General features: G+C 50.8%; 8 protein-coding genes across 8 annotated transcripts; 3 read left to right on the plus strand and 5 right to left on the minus strand.

Moving 5' to 3' along the window:
- Nucleotides 1-592: 592 nt before the first annotated feature.
- On the plus strand, nt 593-3,541 carry J7T55_014432 (uncharacterized protein; the record flags this gene model as incomplete). Its single annotated transcript, XM_053142429.1, has 11 exons — nt 593-626; nt 954-1,131; nt 1,243-1,378; nt 1,458-1,521; nt 1,592-1,653; nt 1,765-1,842; nt 1,902-2,027; nt 2,089-2,109; nt 2,167-2,328; nt 2,500-2,600; nt 2,653-3,541. The coding sequence occupies 11 exons, from the start codon at nt 593-595 to the stop codon at nt 3,539-3,541; spliced, it is 1,851 nt and encodes a 616-aa protein (XP_052994621.1).
- A 184-nt stretch (nt 3,542-3,725) lies between these two features.
- J7T55_014433 (uncharacterized protein) lies at nt 3,726-5,081 on the minus strand (the record flags this gene model as incomplete). Its single annotated transcript, XM_053142430.1, has 1 exon — nt 3,726-5,081. The coding sequence occupies one exon, from the start codon at nt 5,079-5,081 to the stop codon at nt 3,726-3,728; it is 1,356 nt and encodes a 451-aa protein (XP_052994622.1).
- A 779-nt stretch (nt 5,082-5,860) lies between these two features.
- Nucleotides 5,861-7,045, minus strand: J7T55_014434 (nadh-ubiquinone oxidoreductase kda subunit; the record flags this gene model as incomplete). Its single annotated transcript, XM_053142431.1, has 5 exons — nt 5,861-5,924; nt 5,983-6,087; nt 6,158-6,777; nt 6,848-6,901; nt 7,040-7,045. 5 exons carry the CDS (start codon nt 7,043-7,045, stop codon nt 5,861-5,863), a joined length of 849 nt encoding a protein of 282 aa, XP_052994623.1.
- Nucleotides 7,046-9,438: 2,393 nt separating this feature from the next.
- On the minus strand, nt 9,439-11,068 carry J7T55_014435 (uncharacterized protein; the record flags this gene model as incomplete). The annotated part of the gene is made up of 4 exons (XM_053142432.1): nt 9,439-9,564; nt 9,926-10,256; nt 10,318-10,729; nt 10,789-11,068. The coding sequence occupies 4 exons, from the start codon at nt 11,066-11,068 to the stop codon at nt 9,439-9,441; spliced, it is 1,149 nt and encodes a 382-aa protein (XP_052994624.1).
- Nucleotides 11,069-11,518: 450 nt separating this feature from the next.
- On the plus strand, nt 11,519-17,166 carry J7T55_014436 (uncharacterized protein; the record flags this gene model as incomplete). Its single annotated transcript, XM_053142433.1, has 6 exons — nt 11,519-11,651; nt 11,775-12,204; nt 12,439-13,178; nt 13,257-14,299; nt 15,079-15,206; nt 15,267-17,166. 6 exons carry the CDS (start codon nt 11,519-11,521, stop codon nt 17,164-17,166), a joined length of 4,374 nt encoding a protein of 1,457 aa, XP_052994625.1.
- Nucleotides 17,167-17,892: 726 nt separating this feature from the next.
- Nucleotides 17,893-18,576, minus strand: J7T55_014437 (glycosyl hydrolase family 11; the record flags this gene model as incomplete). Its single annotated transcript, XM_053142434.1, has 1 exon — nt 17,893-18,576. The coding sequence occupies one exon, from the start codon at nt 18,574-18,576 to the stop codon at nt 17,893-17,895; it is 684 nt and encodes a 227-aa protein (XP_052994626.1).
- A 1,363-nt stretch (nt 18,577-19,939) lies between these two features.
- Nucleotides 19,940-20,661, plus strand: J7T55_014438 (uncharacterized protein; the record flags this gene model as incomplete). Its single annotated transcript, XM_053142435.1, has 3 exons — nt 19,940-20,291; nt 20,353-20,411; nt 20,461-20,661. 3 exons carry the CDS (start codon nt 19,940-19,942, stop codon nt 20,659-20,661), a joined length of 612 nt encoding a protein of 203 aa, XP_052994627.1.
- Nucleotides 20,662-20,809: 148 nt separating this feature from the next.
- On the minus strand, nt 20,810-21,844 carry J7T55_014439 (uncharacterized protein; the record flags this gene model as incomplete). The annotated part of the gene is made up of 3 exons (XM_053142436.1): nt 20,810-20,902; nt 20,999-21,354; nt 21,409-21,844. 3 exons carry the CDS (start codon nt 21,842-21,844, stop codon nt 20,810-20,812), a joined length of 885 nt encoding a protein of 294 aa, XP_052994628.1.
- Between the last annotated feature and the right edge of the window lie 587 nt (nt 21,845-22,431).

Genomic DNA, 22,431 nt, shown 5'->3' on the forward strand with positions numbered 1-22,431 from the left:
GTAGGGCTTGGTTGAAGCTGTCAAGGCTCTTGGCATTGACAGCGGAGTGCACCGGAGCAGGAGTGGAGTGTCGTCACTCAGGAATTGTTTCGATTGCTCTTGCACGCAACGTCCAGGCACGATCGACAATCCGTCAGGGATGCGAGGCTCCTGTCAGCCCCATCCGCCGTAAATGACGAACGCATGCGAGGCAATCAAGCTCTTGGAAGGATTCGCTGCATCACTTAGATCCGAAGGGCGAGCGCGGCCGCACATCCGTATCAAAGTAGAAGGTGATGACACAGCTCTGGTTGGCAATTGAGCCTTGAGGCATCCCAAAAAGGGTTCTTGATCCGTCTGTGGCTGCCCCTGGATCGGAAACTTCAAGCGACACCCGACTTCGACCAGGCCGCCAGGGGGGGAGGAACAATGGGCGATGAGAGATCTGCCTATCTGCTGTGAAGATCGTGGGATGCCGCAGAACCAGAGTACCTGCCAGTGTACATGTACTTGCCTCCTATGCGTCAAATGGTGCGTGGGTCACCCAATTACTCGAGATCAGTAATCATATGGGCCCATTAAAAGTATTTTGAGTCAATTGTTTTTTGTAACGATGCCCCTGAGCAGCAACGGCGGCGGACTCGATGGTAACTGCGATGTTTACTTGGTTTCCCAAACGAGTTAGCGTTGCGACCCTATTTCGTAAATCCAGTGCGACGGTACCGGGCCCAGGCAAGTTTACCCTGCTCGATTTCTAGCATCAAAACAAAGTTCTGCTACATGATTTCACTTCAGAAAACGTCCGTCCCTCAGTCTTAGCATTCCAGCACGCAAACACACCAGCTACATTGCTGCATCTCCAGTAGCTGAGAGTCATATTGGGCGACATACCCAGGATTAGCAGGACTGGGGGTTTCGTATGCACCTTTCAGTAGCTTTTCGCACTCGCTAAGCCCTGATTAGTCTCCGCACAGCGACCACCTCGCAATTCCCAACAATCGGAGACGACGCCCTGAACGCCCTGACGCTCCTCCACCACACCCACTCCCACTCCCACAAGGCCGAAGTCGAACCGGGCCTGCCACTGTTTCCAGCCCGCCCATGCTCAATTGGCCTGGAAATCACTTCGTCCGGCAGTAACCGAAACAGGAAGTATCGCCAAAAACCCTGACATCTTGCCGTCGCCAGGGTTCCAGCCTGGTTTGCGCGATGCGGTAGATTCAGCCCGAAGAGGCCCTCGTCAGTCGATAACAGGTCAATCAGCATCCAACCAAATTGGTCCATCTCCTGTCCAGTGTGGCTGGCGCTGTCGCGTATCGTGACCATGGCCGCTGCTGCCGCCCTGCAGGAGTCCCCTGAATGGGATTTACCCAGGCTGCGCTCGTCCTTCGGCTTTGAGGTTTGTAGCATCCAGGTCGCCCGGGAACTACCACGTCCAGAATCGATGAGCGCTAACATGTCCGCGTATTCTGGAACAGGACGACTACAGGCACCTGAAGCACAAAGTCAAGAGCGACGAGGAACAAGAAGACAAAGACACTGGTGCGTATAGTATCCCCCCAATGAAACCCGTCGATGCACTACTCCTCGTGTGCTCACAATTGTCTCTCAGAATTCTTCGATGTCAAATTCTACCCTTTCGACCCGGACGGCGCAGACCCCGTGTTTGCAGCTGTAAGCAAGAAGCACGTGCGTCAACTCTCTTTGTATTCGCAATTGCAATTGCATCTGCACTCTCGAGCCTCGGGATGTAGCAGGGCAAAGCATTCACTAACACTTCTCCAGGTTGTTGTTTGCCGTCTGTCTCAGACCGACGCCAACGTAAACCCATGCGAGGTCATCAGGGTTATCAGAGACGACGATGTAATCTAGCTCCTGTTGACAATTTCGAGTCTCGAGTTCTGAAGCTGACTTGAGAAAAGGAGGAAGCTACCAACTGCTCATGCTGCTGGTCCAAGGATGTCGAGACGGAGAAACCTCTACTTTGCGTTGCAGGATCAGATGCCAAAGTCAAGGTCTACGACATCAAGGAGGGCAAGATATTCACGGTAAGCTTCATCTCACCAACATATTGTGAGTTTGACTGGGATATGACTGACCTTGAATCAGACACTTGTTGGGCATGGAGGCGTAAGTCAATGCTGCGGAATTTTGCAACATGAACTTGACTAAATATCTTCACCTCAGGAAATCAACGACTTGGCAACCTCTCCTGAAAATCCACACATCATCGCCTCTGCTTCAGATGACACCACAATCAGGATATGGAGTCTGGATCCTGCCCATGCGAAACAGCCGTGTTTGTGTCTTCTAGGAGGCGAGGGGCATTCTTGGAGTCTTCTGAGCACGGTAAGTGGAATCAAAACTTGTTGCATTTCTTGTAGGAAGCTCACCGTGCATACAGGCTTTCCATAACTCTGGTCGGTACATGCTATCGGCTGGACATGACCAAGTTGTCAATCTTGTAGGTCTATGTTGAGAGCGGCCAGGTCTCAGAACAGGCTCTGATTCTGTTCGCAGTGGACAATTCCCGACCTCCCGGAACAACATGTCGACACACCGATAGTTGTTCACTATCCCCATTTCTCCACTTCCGAAGTTCATTTTGGCCTGATTGACTGGTAAGCCTAGCCCTTAAAGGTGTTTTCCCAGAAGCTAATGGGAGTACAATAGTGTCGCATTCTATGGTGACCTCATTCTCTCCCGGGCGTGCCACGAGGACAAGATTGTATTGTGGAAGGTTGAGGGATTCAGCTCTGACGACCCTCCACCGCCTCCATCAACAGCTCCTACGGCATATGATCAGAGTAGGACGACCCGATCTGCCTTTGCTTCAATAAACTCGCCCTCATGCCCGAGCCTTTGGGTGCGACTACTGCAATTCGAGACACCACAGTGCGGACCACAATTCTTTTTACGCTTCAGTATGCATCACGTTCACGGGCAGCACCCCATACTCGCTTTCTGTAACACCAAGAGCGAGATTTTGATGTGGGACATGGCCCGATTGACCGGTTACCAAAACTACATTAACAAAATCCGCGACCCAAATCGTGATCCCACCGTCAGGGTTAAGCGTCCTGTGTGGTTGCAACCCAATCACCACAAGATGAAAAAGGCGGCAAATGACAACCCAGTCGACCCGGTCTTCACAGCCGCCGTCACAATGAGGCCGGTTGGCCACCGCGATCCCTTCAACGTTGAGGGCTATCTGCTGGAGGAACAAACTCCCGAGACAGTGGAGTCCTGGCAGGCGAAGTACGATACCAGCAATCCTTTCAAGCTGATCAGACCACACAAAATCGAAAAGTTTGGCGGGCCACGCTTTCTGGGCCGCCAGGTGGCTTGGTCTTCGGGAGGCGATTGGTGCGTCGTCGCCGGCAGTCAAAACACCGCCATCATCCTGCAGCGGTGGCCGAAAGGAGGCAGACACTCGTCGAGCCGGCAGAACTCCCATGTCCCGTCCGAGGTACCGAGTAGGCAAGGCACTGCGGCTGTGAGTGCTGGGCACAGTGCTGGCCGGGCGAGTACGCTTTCTGCGCAGCCCGATGCAATCATGTGAGGGACTATCATTCTCGCTCATCTCTCGCCTGGTTGTTCCAAGGCCCAAAGGAGCATTCATCATACTTCTGACTATTTTTACACTGGACGCACGTTGTTCTTTGAAGGGTGGCAGAGTTGTTTGAAGAAGGTCGGAATAGAGAAATATTGCTACCCACGTAGATAAAGACCACAAAACCATGTCTCTATCGCACAGGCATCGATGAGAATATAGGAAGTCCCCCCCACTGGCTCCCTTGAATGTCTTCATCGTCATCATCAGCTCCGTAATCATCGTCACTCGCGTTCCCATCCCGTAGCCACCTCTCCGTACACGCATCAGTCCGTCCTCCACTCTTCACCATCCGCACAAAGAAGGTTCTCGCCCTCTCCTGCTCCTGTTCCCGGACCCTGTTGCCTTCCTCTTCCTCATCGGCCGTCCGTGGCGGCGGTGGCACGCTCAAATCTCCGATATAAAGCGCGACCATACCACGCAGCCGCAGCAGTTCCACGCTGCGAGAGTAAGGCAGATTTTCCATCAGGCTGTCCATGCGCGACGCCACATCCCGCATGGTCGACATGGCCTGCAGGCCGAGGTCGGCTTTGGCCTGGCGCAGCCGCCTCTCCCTGCTGGTGAGGTTGTTCTCGCGGTAATGCCGGCCGTCTGCCCGCGTACTGTCGTCGTCGTAGTCCGCCATGTCGATGTCGGGGACCTCGAGGTCGTCGCTCCACGACTCGGCCTCGTCGGCCAGCCGCTCCAGCGCCAGCTTGTGCCCGACCCACGCGTTGTAGAACTCGCAGCTGAACAGCACCGGGTGGAAGTCCAGGTCGCTGATGCTGTCCGGGTGCAGCCGGTTGTACGGGTACTGCCGCACCAGCGACTCGAGGTACGTCCGCAGCTGTGGCATGTTGGCCGCCGAGCCCCATCTCCTGACCGCGGCCTTCCTCCCTGCGCCGCCCTCCCCGCCGCCCTGCCCTGGTTCCTCCTGCTCGCCGGCACTCTTAGGGCCGGTCTCGCCGGGGATCACGCTCCTCGACCTGACCTCCCCGTCGCGCATCAGAATCTCCGCCCCTAGGCTCCACAGCGCGTTCTTCCTCAGGTCGACCGGCCTGCCCCGCACTTCCGACCGGCGCAGCAGCCCGAAGGCTCTCTTGGCGCGCGGGATGTCGCCCTCCTCCAGCGCTCGCAGGATCACGTTCGTCAGGAACCCCAGCTGCTGGGCCTGCGCGTCGCGCATTTGTCGGCGCCGCCGCGCCTTCTCAGCGCCCTTCGTGCTGCTTGCGTCGCTGGCCGAGCCGTCTTCTCTGTCGTCTTCATCATTACTGTCGTCTGGCTGCTGCTGGTGGTGAGATGGGCGGATGGGCCGGTGCGGAAAATCGGGGATGTAGTTGGACGGCAGGAGGTCGTCTGCTGTGAGGCCCGCGGTGCGCAGCTGTTTTATTGTGCCCTCGCTGTGCGAGAGGGGGTTGATGGTGTCGTTCGGGAGGTGGTGACTGTGCTGGGAAGAGCGGCTGCCGCTGCTGAATACTGAAGCAGAGCGTTTTCTCTTGTGCGAGGACATGGTCTCATTGCGGAAAATTTTCAAGTTGCGAGGTGATTGAGAAAACCGCTGGTATGGCTCAACGGCCTGCCCTGCCAAGCTCTGCCTGGTCGAGAGTTCTTTAGTATGATTTACGGTAAGAGACGTTTCCCAAAGGGAAGTTTAATTCAAGATTACACCTCTGGAATTAATGAAATGTGACAGTCGCTAGGGGATCTGCAGTTTTAGTATGTTGTTGCGGAGGGCCTTTCTGTCCGTGGTGGTTGGACTGAGTTGAAGAGATGAAGTTCTTAAGTGTAAATGAGAATGCTGCCCCACGTCTAACGCCGTCCACATCCTGACCGTCTCCAAGCCTCAACGTGAACCTTACACAACGATTCTTAACACTTTAAATGAGAGATGACCATTAAAATTAGCATGATTCTACGTAGTGGGTGATGACATCTCATTTCGTGAAACAATATGTGACCAGCAAAATGCTCTTGCATCAGCCAATCGACCATCATCTCATTTCAAGTAGCACATTGGCTGTCTGGCACGGGGAGCTTTTCACATTTGAAGAAGGCCGCTCAGCAGCGACCATGCATTCTGTACTTCGTTATTTTTGATGTATTTCGTCTTTCGCAAGAATGCGTATTTAACGGATGATTATTATCCGGTCTTGAGGCGACATCCGAGTGAATCTAAGACCCTTCGTAAAACCCTTCTGGCGGCTCTAGATGGGTACACCCTCCTCTGATACTGTACACGTCTGATGGTCTTTTCTTCAAATCGCGGCTTTATCTCTAGCCAGGCCCCCTTCACTCCTTTCGCTCGAAGTACACCCATTGGCCCTCCTTGGGCTTCTCCTCGAGGCTCTCCCATCTGTACGATGAAAATATTAGCAATTACACTTCATAAACTCTGTCCAGTGTAGACTCACGGCTTGGACTCCACCATGGTATCAACAAGTTGATGCTCTCCCTCGGCAACCTGGATGACCTCTTCGATGAGCCCAGCCCCGATCTTGTTCTCGAGCTCCTCAATCCTGTAGGAGTTGTCGTCAGCGAATACTCATATTAAGACACCGTGTTGTCCCTGCTATAGTCCTGACGTACTGATTTATTGTCAGCTTGGGCTCATCCACCCACTCGATCCCATCGCCCTCGAAGGGATCCCGGGACAGCAGTGCCTGGTCCTTTCTCTCCGCTTCAGTCCTGCTTCCTTCTTTCTCAGGGCCCTCATCAGCTTCGCCGTCCCACTCCTTGTATCGGCTGTCTATGTCTGGGTTCGTTCTCCGCAGCACAAAGAACTTTCCATTTCGCTCCAGACCCGCAGCCAGGGATCCGTCGGCCGTCTTGTGCGCGGTCTCCTTGAAGTGCTCGGGGTGCTTCTCCAAGATCTGTCGAGCCTTGGCCAGCCACTCGTCGTAGCCTGCGGGTTTCACGGACTGGACGAGGGACATCCGGTGTTTCGTGACGGCCTCGACGGATTGTCGGTACACTGACGTCTCGGGAATGACCTTGAGCTTGTCGAGGGTGCTTGAGTACAGGTATAGGAGGGTCGATCGGGGAGATGGGTTCGCGTGAAGACCTGTCAGGCCTGTGGGCGCACCGGGCTCGAGGAACCGCACGGGCTTGACGCTCGCGAACAGTCGGAGGGTCCCTCGCATCTTGGGCGGTCGTGAAGGGTTGACTGCGATGTGACGGGCTGCTTGGTGAGACTGGACCACTCGGGACTGGAGATTGGAGGTCAATTGGCTTGCGCAAGTTGAAAAGAGGTCGCAGTGGGCTGTCGGAATTACGTACTGGGCTTCGTGAGTCGTTGTCGTCAATTGGGACTTCCAGATCGAGGAAGCTCAACTAGCGAATCGAGCTTCGGCGCTGCTGGCGAATGAACGTCACCGAGTTTCGCAGCGGTCACGTGGAAATTGACAGGGGTCTAAAGAACGACCTCGCCTCGCGGCGAGCCGAGAATCGATGCCCCGTTTCTGCACTTACGCCCATTCCTCAAAACAAATCTCGTAGCTTTCGTTCAATTCTTATTCTTCTCCAATTTCCTTCTTCTTTTTTTTTCTTAAAAAAAAAGGGGGGTTGGGGGGTGGGGGGGGCAGGGGGAGTATTGTTCGGATTCTCAAATAATCTGTCAATTTTTTGATCAGATCATCACATCATGTCCTACCTAGCTTTTTACAGCCATGCAAAGCTCTAATGTGCATCTAAGCAATTGAACACCATACAGCAGTCAGACCCTTGAATGCTTCGATCTGCCATGATCAGCATCCTAGTCCTTCACATGGATGCTCAAATCCAAAGTGAAGCCCTTGCCTAGATGACTTCCCGCGTTCTGACCTGCTAGCATCAAGTCATGAGTAGCACAGTCACTGGTTTTTAATGAAGTTCTGAGATAGTCTAGGCTATTCCTGTACATTCTAGGTCCCTACTGATAAGGCACCGAATTCCAACCCGTTGCAAATGAGCGTAGGCTTCCCTAGAAAATGATCTGTGCAAGACGTGTGCCAGGCATTTAGTCAACAACACATTATACTAGACATTTCAGTCGATCCCGTCGTGCCTCCTGACTCGACCTCCAACTTTTCAGAGAATCCACAATCCGCTGCAAAATACTGTGTTTGCATCGACCATTCGCAGTCACCGCCATGAGATCCAATGGCCATACAGCGCTGCAGCAGGTAACTCGTAATTGTTGAACAATGCCTGCCTGTACAAGTACAGTGGATAACAGGCCACCGGGGTCACAGTTCATATTGTTTTAGTGGCCAGGCCTACGATGCAATGCGTTACATATCTGTGAAGGTTATGCACTGCAGTGTTGTATGTCGCTACTTATGTACCTGAGTAGTTTCTTAGCCCCAGTCCTAGACCACATAGGCAAGCGCCTAAGTTTTTCCTAGTTCACATTTGGATCGGAGCCGTCTCTTTACTTACTTGGGAATTAAACTGTATTTATGGAAAGACAGCGTTGCGACCTAAGATACCCAACTGCACGTTACACATGAAATGCCCATCTTAAGGACCGTTAAGTACCATCACACCACTCCCAAACGTCTGAATTCAGGCACACAACGAGGAGGAGCGGTCTTAGGATCAAAGCTAAGGTAATAGGCCCAGAGCTAATAAAGGCCTACATTACCCTGTTTCAAGTCTTCTCTTATTCCGAAAAAAGTGGATAAAGAACTTTGTTCAAAAGTTGAGTTTGAGATCACACAAGTGACAATAGGGATACGGATGTATGCAACACCATACAAAATCGAGCTCAAGTGTCGCTGCTGGACAAAAATGATAACTCATTCAAAGGCCCCAGGGCCACCAAGGTATTAGTGTTCCATACTTATCAAGGTCCCGGCCAGGCAGCCAGAGAATAATATTTTGTCTGCAGCCATTTGTTAGCTAGCGGGTCACAGATTGTTATCATCCATTGATAGATTCTAGCCCAGGGCTGGTGACGTTGGTGGCAGCTAGTTTAATCTGTCCATAATTGTCTGGTTTCCTGCAGAGCAAAGAAGTTGCTCGAAATTTTGGTACAAATATTGACTGCTTGCATTGCAAAATTCGATTTGTTCAATGTCTACTTCAAAATTCACATTCGAGAGAGAGCGATTAATAGCCAATTTCGAGCAAATTTTATTCTAAACCACAATATGTCCGATCAGCAACGAAGAAGAGACGAAGACGAAGCTGTCCGCAGGGCATTCAGAGAACACGGACCTTTTAATCAGAGATGGCCTATTCCGATAGAAGATCTTGAAGCGTCACTGTATCCGGAATATGATACCAGTGAAGGCAGTGAAAGCTCTGAGAGACTTGAGACGGCCCCGCTATTGGCGGGCCGCGGTGCAAGGAAATCTACACCTGGCAGCTATGCCCAAAGCGCACTGAGGGAAGTACTTGAGAGTGATCCTTTGGTACAGAGGAGAAATCAAAGCAGGGAGTGTGGTTCAAACCCTAGGATGATGAGGTCCAGGTGTACAGGTCTTGGTTGGGTGGTTCTCGGCCTCCTCTTTCTCGGGATACTCTATCTTGGGTTTCCCATTCTTATGGAACTACTCTTCACAGTGGAGCAATGAACCACAACTGATCTTACAGACTTGTGCCTGGTGGTAGGTTTTGTCCATCCTTTGCGCCGTCCATGTACCTCAGCTTCACCATACATATTATAGTTTGCTGACTTTGGCTGCTTCAGTAACATTAAAGACAATCGAAGTCGGTTGTTTCCAAGAATGCATCAAATATGGGCGAAGAGCTCTCAAAATAAGACACATTGTACGGGCAGGACGATTCAAGGTGGGCATCTGGGGTGTCCTGCAACTCATGACTTGCCTAGAATCAAGATTCGGGGACGACACGGCACTTCACAAGCGATCCCTGCTGGGCCTGTCTTATGCAATTTGATTAAGCTGTATGGAGACAAGCTCTGCATCGGTCGCAGCATTTCGACCGGAGGAAGTCTTGACCAGATTAAACTCCGAGTCTCTGAACCACGCGCAACACGGCATTGAAATGTCCTAGATCATTGGTGTGAGGATGTTTTGTTGGATATGTTTGGATACGAAGCAAGGCACTTTCGGTACAACTGTGGTATGAAGGGGGTTCAGGATGGATTTTCTGGTCTCATGATACCATTATTTAGATTTCATGAAAATCAACGAGACATTACGTCAAAAAGGAAGTGAAAGAGAAAACAGCTGTATTACAAATTAATATAAAATTGACGAATAATCTGCTGAATTTCCTCTTTATCTTCATCTAAGGAACTGGACTTCTCCAAGCTTTATATGATATCCAAGTTTGCAATCCAGCCAAGCCAAGGCTCATAAGTCCTAGAAGCACTGCTATAAATACGCCGATGATCGTGGCCATCATAACATGCCTATTCTTGCTGTTGCGCTCTACCCATATATCCCAGGCTCCGTGTGGTCTCTCGTTCTCGAGCTCTTCGTATAGATCCAACAGCCGCGACCCCCAATACTCCCACTTTTGTGCTTCTTTTTGCTCGCCCTTAAGTTCTATGCCGTTGTCATCTGTTCCATTGGTTATGTGCTTGCTAACGTTTGGATCAAATCCCTCCTTAGAAACCAATGTTGCTATGAGTCTGTTCGTCTGATCGTCGTGAGGGAACAAGATTTGCAACGTATAAAGCGTCTCAAGAGCCAATTCGCGTGGCAGAATAAATCCATTACAGACTTCATCTGGGTCGCTGATGTGGTAGCGGGAGTGATTCAGTTTAGAACGTCAGAGGGAGTTCAAGGTGGACTTACCCCTGTTCTTGAGTCTGTTTTGAGGCCAGCAAATGTTGCCTAAGGAAGCTTGTGTGGTGGAAGACTTTTACCCGAACTTTTCCTTCCCAGTCGTTGAGCCGGAGGTGGTTCCGCAAATCGTGTGTTCCTTGTATCTCTAGGCCTCCGATTGCTTTCAAGTTGACAGCAGTCAACTTGCGCCTGATTGCTTCCCCTTTCCTACCTCCCGACTGAAGCTCTTTGTGGTACTCCTTGGGAAATGAGTCTTTTATGAATGCATCAAGAGACTCGTCGCATTGCCAGCGACTCAAAGATCCCAGAGCTGAGTCACCGTAGCGAGAATCTCCCCAATCTTGACCGATGCAATTACACATGGTTGCGACGCTGGCCGCAAGTTGAAATGGGCGCTCCTTCTCAGGTGGAATCACCAGCACTATTGCTGTCATATTAGCCACGCCTGCGTACCGTGTGCCGAATTATGGCATGTTATACCTGAACTTGTGACTTTGAGATCCGTAAGCGCATTTTTTCTCTCATCGGCTGTGGCCTTTTTTATGGACGTGATTGCTTCCAAAACGTCCTCTTCTGAGCATGCAATGCGCCGTCTGACCTTCTCAAATTGGGCTGCAAATCCTTCCAGGAAGCCTTCATCCACAAGTTTCCAACGGCAAATAGGACCCGATCCATTGCAACGGTGTGGCTCCCATAATTTGACATAGATTTCCTTCCTGCTCGGGTTTGAGTTCAAGTCGTGTCTAGCGTGGGAAGCCATTTGGCGCACATGCTGTCGAGAGCTGAAGTGCTTATCGAGAGAAGAACCGTTCTGTACTTCGTCTTGACGCCAATGATTGAATTTTGGACTTCTTGAAAGCCCTAGAAAAAGTGTAAATAATGAATCCTGTCAAAACGTCGGTGATACAGGACCATTCGATCAAAGTGTAAAATCTCAGGACAGGGCTCAGACTAGTGATGTACTGTGACGGGGGCTGTGACCGGATGTGGCTGTGAGGACCAGAACCAATCGCTTCTAGAAGGGTCACCTCGCATTTGACGCAGCATGAGAGTGAGACATAAGTGCAACCAGGGAGATGACTGCATACCTGCCAACTAGCTTGCCCAATAGGCATCGAGCAACACCTCACTGCGTCCTGCAATGCCTCTACGAATTAAACCTGCTAAGTCACTGGAGGCCTTAATCACTTTCTCTTGATGCCTCTGCGATATGATCAAACCGCTAGTTGTACCGCTTCCTCCCACGTGGTATTCAATCCGCCTATACTTCCTCCGTTCAATCGCTGTTCAACAGTCTGAGCCTCATGAGCAGCAACACCTGAACATAACCGCGCTCCAAATTGGTCAGTCTAAGGGCTGATCCTGTGATATGGAGCCTAGCACCATAGAGATGGTTGTGCGAAGCAATGGGAAGGTGCCCATCCCTCAGATGCCCCATAGCACTGAAAATCATCACCCACACCCAGCACCATCATCGAGGTCAGGCGCCGCACAGAGCGGCACAGACAAAGCAGATTACGCTTTTCAAACCGAAGTGAAAAAGTCGGGCAGTTGCAGCATACTGACTGAATCTGCGTGTCACGTATCGTCGGCCTTCCCATCCGAAAATGCTCCTTCTTCATGCGGCTGTAATAACTTCGATTCAGCTAAGTCTCCACCACAACTCAGCGCGAATTCACGAGACACCAATAGCAACGTCTCTAAAAGCAAATTGGTCGATGGCAACAAAGCAGTCTCTTCCGGCTTTGAGCCAACACCACTGGCATCATCGGCAGCATCTGAGCCGATGGAAAGACCACCAGCAGCCGCCACTGTCCAACCGGCCGCGGACGACCCGAAACACAGCGTCGGACAGATGAAGCTATTTGACCAGACGCAGAAGGCCATCCCAAAACTGTACGAAGCCCGGTGGCAAGTTATACTTCCTGATATCTCCGACCAGGTAATGGCAAGACTTCGACGCGGACGATTTGCCGTAATGTTGAACAAACCCAGAGCGAGCATTGAGTTGATGTCGGCTGGCGTCACTAAAGAACTTTCATTGCCGGTAGTGGTGGTATTGATTCCGAAATACATCAAAACCATGCAAAATTACCTCAACAAGAATAGTACAGTGCAAAATTGCTGCAGGCCTAGAGACGGCACAACAGTTGAGCTGCTGGTCCTTGCATGCAAAGGCCGCTCAACACTGATCGGCATGTCCGGAGAGCCTCCTCAAAGTAGTGAACAATTTCTTTCAGACAGCGACTCAGATGACCTTTCGGATGACAACGGCTCGATGCTTTCCTCGGACGACAGTGATAGTAGCGCAGGGCTCCATCCCGTGGTGGCTCGTGTTCCCGAACTCGCTTCCCAATCTATTTCTGTTGTCTGCGAGCGCAGCGATATTGACGGAAGTAACAACTTCGGGATGGGTATACGACTACTTACCAAAGACGGCTCGCGACATGTACGCGGGACCTGCGGAGGCTTTCTTCAACTGGAAACACCCAACAAACCTCCACGACAAGTGGGCCTCATGGCTGGGCATCTACTTGAGCAGCTGAGACAAAGTTCTAAGAAGGAAAATCAGGAAACATTCGGTAGTCATCTTCTCACAAGAGACATTTTGTATCCCAGGAGCTCGGGGAATATTCCTCGGCACGATTGGGCTCTGTTTGATGCAGCCCATTTGATTTTCAAGTACAGTATGATCGATCAGCACGGCCTTACCATAGCACAGAAGTCAGATCTCCCCGCAGGGAGCGCTGTGGTTGTTATTCGAACTTCAAGGGGGGCAGTGATTGGCACGTTGTCGTCCTCAACGAGTGCGATCATGCTCAGCCCAGACCATGGATTTGTCCATGTAAGGATGATCTTCATGAATAAAGGTTCGTCAATTCTAGAGTCGACCAAGGAGAGCCACGGATGACCACCAGTGAGTTGTTCGGGTACTAACCCTGAAATAGGCTCGACTGTTACGCAAGGCGACTCGGGTGCATGGGTTGTTGACCCAAGACTTAGCAAAATATACGGACATATCATTGCGACAAACAACAACGGACATGCCTACATGGTCCCATTGCATTCCGTCATCACGGAAATGAAGGACATCATGGGTATCAACGATGTGTCTTTGGCGATCGAAACAGACACCAGCTCCCAAACCCGCCTAGGGGTGGCACACGAGGACACCGGACAGACTGAGAGATCCATTCAAATTCAGGAACCAGACGATCAGCCCGATCATTTGGTCATAAATAATCACGTAGAAACACTCGAAGCACTTGCCGAAACATACCTGAATGATGGGCGCGCGAAAGAGGCTATACTTTTGTTGGAAGAGGCTGTCTCCTTTCAGGAGGCTGTCTCTTCTGAAGAGCGGTCTTCGGAAGAAGATCAGAGCCGACTAGCATCGCAACACAAACTGGGCAAGGCATATTTAGAGAACGGCCGTGTTATGGAGGCAATTGAAGTTCTCGAGAAAGTGGTAGAGGCTCGTGCGAAAGTCCTTGATCAGAAACATTCGGACTGCCTTGAATCACAACATAACTTGGCCATTGCATACACGCAGAACGGCCGGACATCGGATGCTATCAGGCTATTGGAAAATATAGTAGCAACGGAAGGGGCCATACTCGCCAGGTCCCATATTGGCCGTCTTACGTCACAACATCAACTTGCCGGCGCATATCTGGCAGACGGTCAAATATCAGAGGCAATCAAATTGCTGGAATACGTGGTAGCAGTTAAAACTTCCACGTTGGAAGAATCGGATCCTCACCTCCTCGCATCACAAATTATGCTCTCCGAAGCTTATTTGAAGGCTGGTAGAGCTTCAGATGCCGTCAAACTGCTGGAGGGCGTGGTTGCTGTCGCAGACGCGACCTTCAGCGAGCATGACAGGCTCAGAATTGACTCACGCCAATGGTTGGACTTTTCGGTGAGACAGCTTCGTGACTTGAATTTCTCGCAATATGCTGGAAGAGATTCAAAGCCCGTCTCGACTTTCGTAAGACAGAAAAAGCAGGGCCCTGACAAATAGTCCGCGGAAAGGCTGAGGAACGAGAGGCCAGGTGCTACATGATGGAATGCACTTCTAAGCTACCACAATAAAACCATGGGGACACTTGAACATGTGCCTTCGTATTTGTAAACTTTCTGATGACATAAATGCATTTTGAATCTGATATGAATCTCCAAGTGCTTCCATAGAAATTAAAGGGGAGATTTTCAGGTCAAAAGAATTGGCGATGGTAGGCGCGTTGACTTCGCTCGAAGATGTCCGAGTACCGATGAGCCACAGACAAGTAATGGTTGGAGCGTATTGGGCCTTCGTTCAAGGAGCAAGACAAAATTTGAGCTAGAAGAAGGTATTCTCATTCATAATCATCATTGATTAGCAAGTTGTGCTGTCGTGATGAACATGTTGTGTTGGAGTTGGGAACGTGGGCGGCAGCAGCCGTTACCAAAGACGACACCGTTCTTGTTTGATGGTTTTGTTTGCTGTTTGCATGAGCGCCATGTGAATCCAGCATGATCAGACGTTTTCCATGTCTCAGCCAACACAGCGTCCACCTGCACACATAACTTGTCAGCCACATGCTCGCCCAGAGTAGATGCGCCTTGCTTTTTGGAAACCAAAGGACAGCCATATTTTTCGGCAGCAGACAGCGCTTATACTACATCTCACATGGTTTCTGTCACGAACAGTTCAAAATCGCCACGATCAATCTACACTGACGGTCTGTTGATTTTCTTCTTCATCTTCCTTTTTCGACACCCCACCAGCAGCTGAAATCGACAGCCACAATTCACCAAGAGCTTCATTTCAAAAGCAGCTCTTTTAGGCATCTCCACAACCTTTCGACCCACACATGCCAGATTCACTGGCTTTGCATGAAGATGGGTATCAGAGAGTAAGTCTGATGCTTGCATGCCTGAGTCCTGGAACGCGCCTCTAACTGCCTGCCACCCAGATTCTGGCCGATCTTTGCTCGTGACGGAGGAGAGGTTGTCAACCTCTTCGACCTGGCGTCAGAGCACATACAGAACACGGAAAAGCCGTATCGAATCGCCGTGGACTTACCCTGCTGGATGTTCCACAACCTGAATGAAAACTCAGTCGAGACTATCAGACAGAATTCCCAACGAGCCTCCAACCCAATTGAGAAGGCTGTCCTTTATCGAATGATGCGCTTCGCTTCCCACGGAATACAAGTCATCCTGGTCTCTGATGGGCCTCAACGACCTGCGAAAAAGAACAGACGCACTACCAAGGGACATGCCTTGATCATAGAAAAGCTGAATCTATTGGAAAGGACTGCTAAGGCTATTGGGATCCCCTGGTGGCAAGCTCCCGGAGAGGCCGAGGCCGAATGCGCCCAACTACAGCGATTGGGAATAGTGGACGCTGTCTGGTCTGAGGACAGCGACACATTCATATTCAGAGGCACCACCATGTTACGATTTCACCTTGAGGCAGACGGTTCGAAGAGTAACACACATGCCCAATTATATCGCATGGACAAGATTGCGGACAAGGTTAGAGGCATGGACTGGAGGGATCTAGTGCTCTTTGCCATTATTGTCGGTGGCGATTACAGCCCAGAGGGGCTACCACAATGCGGACCGAGGATCGCGCTTGAAGCTATTGAACAGGGACTCGGTATATCACTTGTCAAAGCCTTCGAAAATGGGTCTTTGGATCCTTGGCGACAGAAGTTCAAGCGATTCCTCGAGGGTCAAAGAAACCATGCCCACCCTCCTGTTGACTTTCCCAGCATGAAGGTACTTCAAAACTACATTAGGCCAAAAGTCTCAAGCGAGCAGCAGCTTAGATCTGGCGTGTCTTGGAACTTGGAGGTGGACAATACGGCTCTTCGGGCCTTCATCACTTCCTTCTACAACTTCAGCGTCCAGGAGAACATCGCCTGGGCTGTCCGTATGTTGCTGGCAAGGAGACTGATATTTCGAAACAAATTTGAGGAGCTGTCACTGGAATTTGTCAGGAGGGTGTCAATCAGGGAGTCAGGCAACATCCCGATGTCGAAAGTCTCGTTTCTACTTTCCGCCGTCATGCCGAGACATCTGCTGGAAACTTGGCCTGAAAAGGTGACCAAACAGGCCTCCAGGATCAAGCCTTACGAACACGTGGATCGAATCGAATGTGATATCCCAGACAGCATTTTACGGCTGGCTTTGCCAGACCTTCAGGAATTCCAGAAGATTCCGAGACCGAACACTTCAGCGAATTCGCCGACCCATCCCACAGGACATGAGAATATCCAAGGGGCTGCAGGAAAGAGGAAGCGTGGCAGGCCTCGAAAAGATACGCAAAACACTGCCGCCGCCTTAAATCCCTCCAAAGGGCTTCATAATCAGGGAGTTGAAAAGAATCGCATAGTACAACACTCCGCTGGATCGAAGGAAAGCACTCATGGTCGCGCTGATACTGCTCCATCTGACAAGATCTTGTCTGCCTTCCCATTTCTCCAAGACAGCGAGGCTCCACTGCGATCGCTGGGGATGGAAAAGTTCAACGACGGCTTTTCAGACGACGACTTTGCTGACTTCAGAGATCTTGATCAACCGAGACCGACGAAGTATATCAAGAGAGCCGAGCCGCTGAATGAGGCAACGAGCCAATGTTTAGCTGACATGGCCCTCCCAGGTAGCCACCAAAAGCCGACCGACGCTTCTGACTCTGCCATCACAATCAGTTCTGCAAATATCGAGGGTGGTGGATTGAGAAGTGACAACATTCTCGAGCTTTCGAACTCGTCATCCGACAAGCCGAAGCTTGCGGAACAGCGGTACAAGCAGGTTTCAAGCATCGGCCACAGTATGAGCCAAGCAATTGATCTCACTGACGATTGAGAAAATTGATCAGCTCACTTATGGTACACATCGGTCACACACATGGAGACCTATTAAGATGTCGGAGTAGTCTCGATTGACGGACTGGGGGTGGTTTTCTACCCAGCTGATATGTAGTTATAATTTTTATTAACGTTCTCATAACAGCTACTGAAGACGCCCTGTGAGGATACCCGACATCTGACTAGAATTAATTGACATGACCTCAAATGTAAGTTTTGAAATATTCTTCTTTTTATTAGAGAAATCTATAATTTGTTGTAAATGATAGAATCGAATCCAGCACACCGTTGTGAACCTCCTATGCTCTAGTATCTTTCCCGCCATAAAACGCCACAAAAGAACAGCAGAGTCTCTTCCTAGCCAAACGTAACTAGCAAATATGCTCAGTCTGGCAAGACAATAGACATGGCCACTCTTCTCTTCCTGGGATTGACTAGATCACACACCACAGGGTTGTGCCTAGATACCTACGATCAACTTCAATCTCATTTAGTGCTTCTTCCATGGAACCAAAGAAAATTTCCCTCAAAGGCCGAGGGCCGCTCTCCTGGAAGTTGTGGCGCAATGACTTAACTAGGCTGACACCCGTTCAAAGAGCCGTCGTCTGAAGCTTTTGTCAACAAACTTTAACCCGATGTTGCAATTATTGCGTAACACGGCTTTAATGTTTTGATATCTTACGACTGGTATACTACATCCTCTCTTATCTCAAGTTTATTTCAGCTACTGCAGACTGATGCTAGATGACCCACTGCTCCCATTCCCTCCCTGGGCCGTATATCCTTCCGTCGCAAGAATTTGATAGTTGTGATTTCCCAAGTTTAGTCCCACCTTTTTCCATTCGTCAAAGTGTCGACTCATCGTCACTGATCCACCAACTCGCTGCTCCTGTCTAACTGACCAATATTGCTGAAAGGTCCTCGTACCCTCAATCGAAGGCTTGTTAACGCGCGTGCTTGAGAAGATCTCATAAGAGCCTTCCTCAAACGTGAAGTTGCCTTTTGAAGTCCACGGCTCGTTGGGAGCCAGGTCACCGTGAGACTCTATCACGTAATATTCGATCAATGGATTTTGGGTCCATCCGTATATGGCGAGATAGCCTGGGCCAGTCGGTGTGTATGTCCCGCTATAGTTGACGACCCTGCCACTGCCTTGACTCCACCCTTTTCCGCACACGAATCCGCCTGTGCCTGACCATTGAGCTGAGTAGGTGCCACCGTTGCTGTTGGTGCAGCGGTGGTTGATGCCACCTTCAGACCAGTCGGACCAGTACCAGCCCTGTCGCTTAGCGAGGTCTTGTTCGACGACGATATCGGGCTCGTCGTTGAGGGGCATTGGCGATGACACTGCTGTTGAACATATGGCCAACAATGGCCCAAGAATTGGAAGCAACGAGGTCAAGAGCATGATGACTGGAGTCGTATGTGTGAAATTCCTTTGCTATCGATAGTAAAATAGGGTTGGAACCGAGAATCGTGATTCAGACACATGACAGAAGAGCTTGAATTGCTCCTTTAAATCGTAATGACTAGACAACAATCACAAGATGAAATGTATCGGAATCCACATTCAGCCAACCACAGAGGAAGTGGCATCGCGTACTCAACTCGGTCCCCAGAACAACGCTGCAAATATATAGGGCATTCTATGACCATTTTACCCGGCTTTGCCTTGTTGTCGACCATATCTTCTGAACCCAACCCTGACAGCCTGTGGGTTCCTCCACCACCTGACCAATTCTTCTGCATGTGCTTGGCTATTTTGTCCAACTTGAAGACATAGTCTGCCTTCTTACCTAGGTAGTGTAGTGGACGATGCAACAGTCGACTCTGAATGGCATACATCTTTCCAGGTTTTATGGTTTGAAGACCTTATGACTTGTCGGTGCTCCGACGGCTTGGCAATTAACTTATAGTGCCAAGTGCAATAGCTCGAGAGATTGATAACCCTTCCCCAAGGTAGATCAATCGCTAGCCACTTCTTCTACCCGAGTTCATTAAGCGCGGAAAGGGATCAGAAAGCAACACTCTCCATATGCATCTTCAGCTGTGCCAAGCGTTTTAAAGTTGTTCAACGTTGGTCTCACAAGCCAACAGGTCGGATAACACACGGCACCCATAGCAGCCGGACAAACGGAGCTCGGAATCGTTGACTTGTTACGTTGGCGTACGCTCCAGATCCCGTTGATGAGGATCCCTCCTCTTCCTGCCGGCAGATGTGATGTCCGGGGAACGGCAACCACTTAAGAAGATTGGTCAAAGTTTCCAATTCGCAACGTTGTACTCCCTTTAATATCCATTAGAGAATCATCGTCGTCACGTGTTCTAGCGATTGGCCAAATGATAATAGACATTGATTCGTATCCCTTGGCTGTCTATGCATTGTGGGGATATTTTGACTGTCCATCTTCTGGCACTCGTCATTCCCCTTGGCCGCCCGCCTTGCAGTGGACAGGCGGCTTGGGATGATGATGACTGGCGACAGCGCTGCTTCGACGCAGCAGTCTCCGACAACGACCTGCTACAATTGTACCGTCTGTGGTGATACCTTCAAGCGTATGGAGTATTTGTCTCGGCATCAGCTTTCACACAATGGCGCGCCCCCGTTTTCTTGCCCGACCTGTAGCAGAGCCTTTGGTCGCAAATACGACACGCTCACCCACTTACTCGAATGCCTGTCTCCTGGCTAATACAAAGAGAACTTGCCAGAGACTCACTCGTGCTGCATCTCACGGTGCATCAAGCCAGGAGCGGTTCGCATGTCTACAATAATGGTCCAGGACGTGTTGCTCGGGCCTGTTCACAATGCGCCAAACAACGTCTTTGGCGTGATGGACAGGATCCTTGCGCCCGGTGCAGTAGCAAGGGCATGCAGTGCGTCTACTTACCGCATGCAGGGACGCGTCGTGTCGATCAAGGGTTTCGTACTCGTCGACGCCTACCGGAACTCAGGCCATGGCGTACCCGGCAACACGGATGCCAGCCAAATGGTGAGACTGGCGGTTCCCAGAGACACGAACGCAGCCGGCCAAGCCAACACTAACAACACCATCGTTGTGGTCTCCGCCCCGGCCACCATGAGCTCGCAGGCCGACGCCGACGTAGCCGCTTCACGGGAAACCTGTCGCCATATTGATGCCATTAATCCCTCTCTGGAGGGCCATTCACTTCTCAATGCTCTCAGTCAGGCCGCTGCCGAACTTGACCGTGCTCTGCCCAGACCGCGATGCCATGAATCAGACGGTCATCAACATAATCACCACCCTCCAGGAGCAGTAATGACGGTCCCAAGGACGACGCCGGCAACAACAATACCATTGCCGGTGATTCGTTGACACAGTCACCGGAAACCACCAACGCCAACCTGCCTCAGTCAGGTAGCGTTATGCGTCTGGACCCGACGCCTAGGGACCATGCCAGCTTCGGTCTGGGTGACCTCAGCACCACGCCCTCCCAATCGACGGTCTGCTTTCCCAGAGTCACCGCTATCTAGAGCAGAACTGTTCTCTTTATACCGGGAGAGCCTGACTTGTGGAACGTGGACCCGGTCTCGCCACATCAGTACGACTTCAGCGTCAGCTTTCAGAATGCTGATCTCAAAAGTTGTCCTCATGCCGCGCAGAGAGCACATTAGTTGCAGATCAAGGGTCAGAAGTGCCGTCACCACCACTTTTCCCTGCATTCACCACATCAAACAGCTCCTTGAGCCCCTGGCCCTGACTCATAAACTTGTCCTACACCAGCGAATGTTTAGTAAACAACGGGAAGATTCTATGTATATATGACAGTCGTAAGGAAATGTCAAGTAACCATGAATATGAGTATCTTACCATCAAAAACCTCGGCAGCCAGCCAGTCATGAACTTCAATGAAGCCGCATAGGGGCCCCGCCAAACTAGCCCACTGCTTTTCCCATTGTCCAGAACATTCGCTACCAAGATCTCAGCAAACTCTTCAGCAGAGCAGCCCTTGGGCTTGGCATCACCACTGGCCCACGTGGCGATGATGCTCTTGATGGGCGCATAGCCAGAGTTGAGTGGCAAGTCAAAGTTGATATCGTTGGCATGGAAATTAGAAGTGACGACCCCAGCCATCACAGTGACAACGTCAACGCCAAAAGGGGAAAGCTCCAATCGTAGAGTCTCAGATATATTGGTCATAGCGGCCTTAGATGATGAGTAGGCAGCTAATACTTATGAGCCAAACTAGGCAAGTGTCAATGCGGAACAGGTACACATACAGATCCATGGCGTATTCACAATCGAGCCGACTGTGCTGATATTCACAATTCGACCACGACGCGCAATCAGGTGGCTAGCAAAAGCTTGTATGGTGCGAATAGGTCCCCAGACATTGACATCGTAGACTCTCTGTGCCTTGTCGATGTCTATATCGAGCACTGGTTGGGCGTACCCTGCACCAGCATTGTTGATGAGCACATCAAGTCCGTGGCCGCTATCTCCGACAAGCTTGGCGGCGTCGGCAACAGAGGAGGCAGACAGGACATCCAACTGGAGGACGGTGACGTTTGAAAGGTTGGAAAGTTCCTGAGAAATCTTTGATGTATTGCGAGCTGTTGCGAAAACGTGCACGCCGCGTTTGGCCAGGGCGAGGGCGAGAGCCGCACCAATGCCACCGACCGAACACCCCGTCACCAATGCGGATTGAACTGGCATTTTGTTCACTAGGGCGCGGCGGTGCTTGAAATGGTAATTGTTGAGTGGAGAGAAAGAATAGCGAATCAGGAAGTATTTCGAATTGCTTCTGAAATGGCTTGAGAGAGAAAGTCTTGGTGCTGTTCGAAGGAGGCTGGTCTGGTCTGGACCAGATTAAATTCATCGATGTTTGATGCAGGCTGTTGCAGTATGCGTACCAACTCCTCACACTGGGGATACACAGTTTTGTGCCATTCTGAACGTTGGCCCTCACCCCTTCGGTTGGGTGCGATGTAGCATTGCATATTGTAACCTGCAGCACGCGTCCCTGGCGGCTGCGTGTACAGTACCTTATTCATAGGTACTTGAATATTCTCCACAGTGTGCCGACTGCCAGGCTAGCCCGGATTAGAACCAACAATACAACCAACAGTCGAAGGTGGCAGCCTACCTCGGTACCCAGAGGCCTGGTACTTGCAGGTCTTCGAAAAGAGAGTTGCTTGACAAAAGTCTACAGCACAGGGCAGCCTTTTCGGAGGATTCGTCACATTCGCTGCCGATGCTGGTTACAGGAAGGCAGTTGTTGCATAATCCACAGCTCTCCCTCC

This window comes from Diaporthe amygdali, assembly GCF_026229845.1.
Source record: "Diaporthe amygdali strain CAA958 chromosome Unknown NODE_11_length_1138210_cov_64_948100, whole genome shotgun sequence".
Taxonomy (NCBI): domain Eukaryota; kingdom Fungi; phylum Ascomycota; class Sordariomycetes; order Diaporthales; family Diaporthaceae; genus Diaporthe; species Diaporthe amygdali.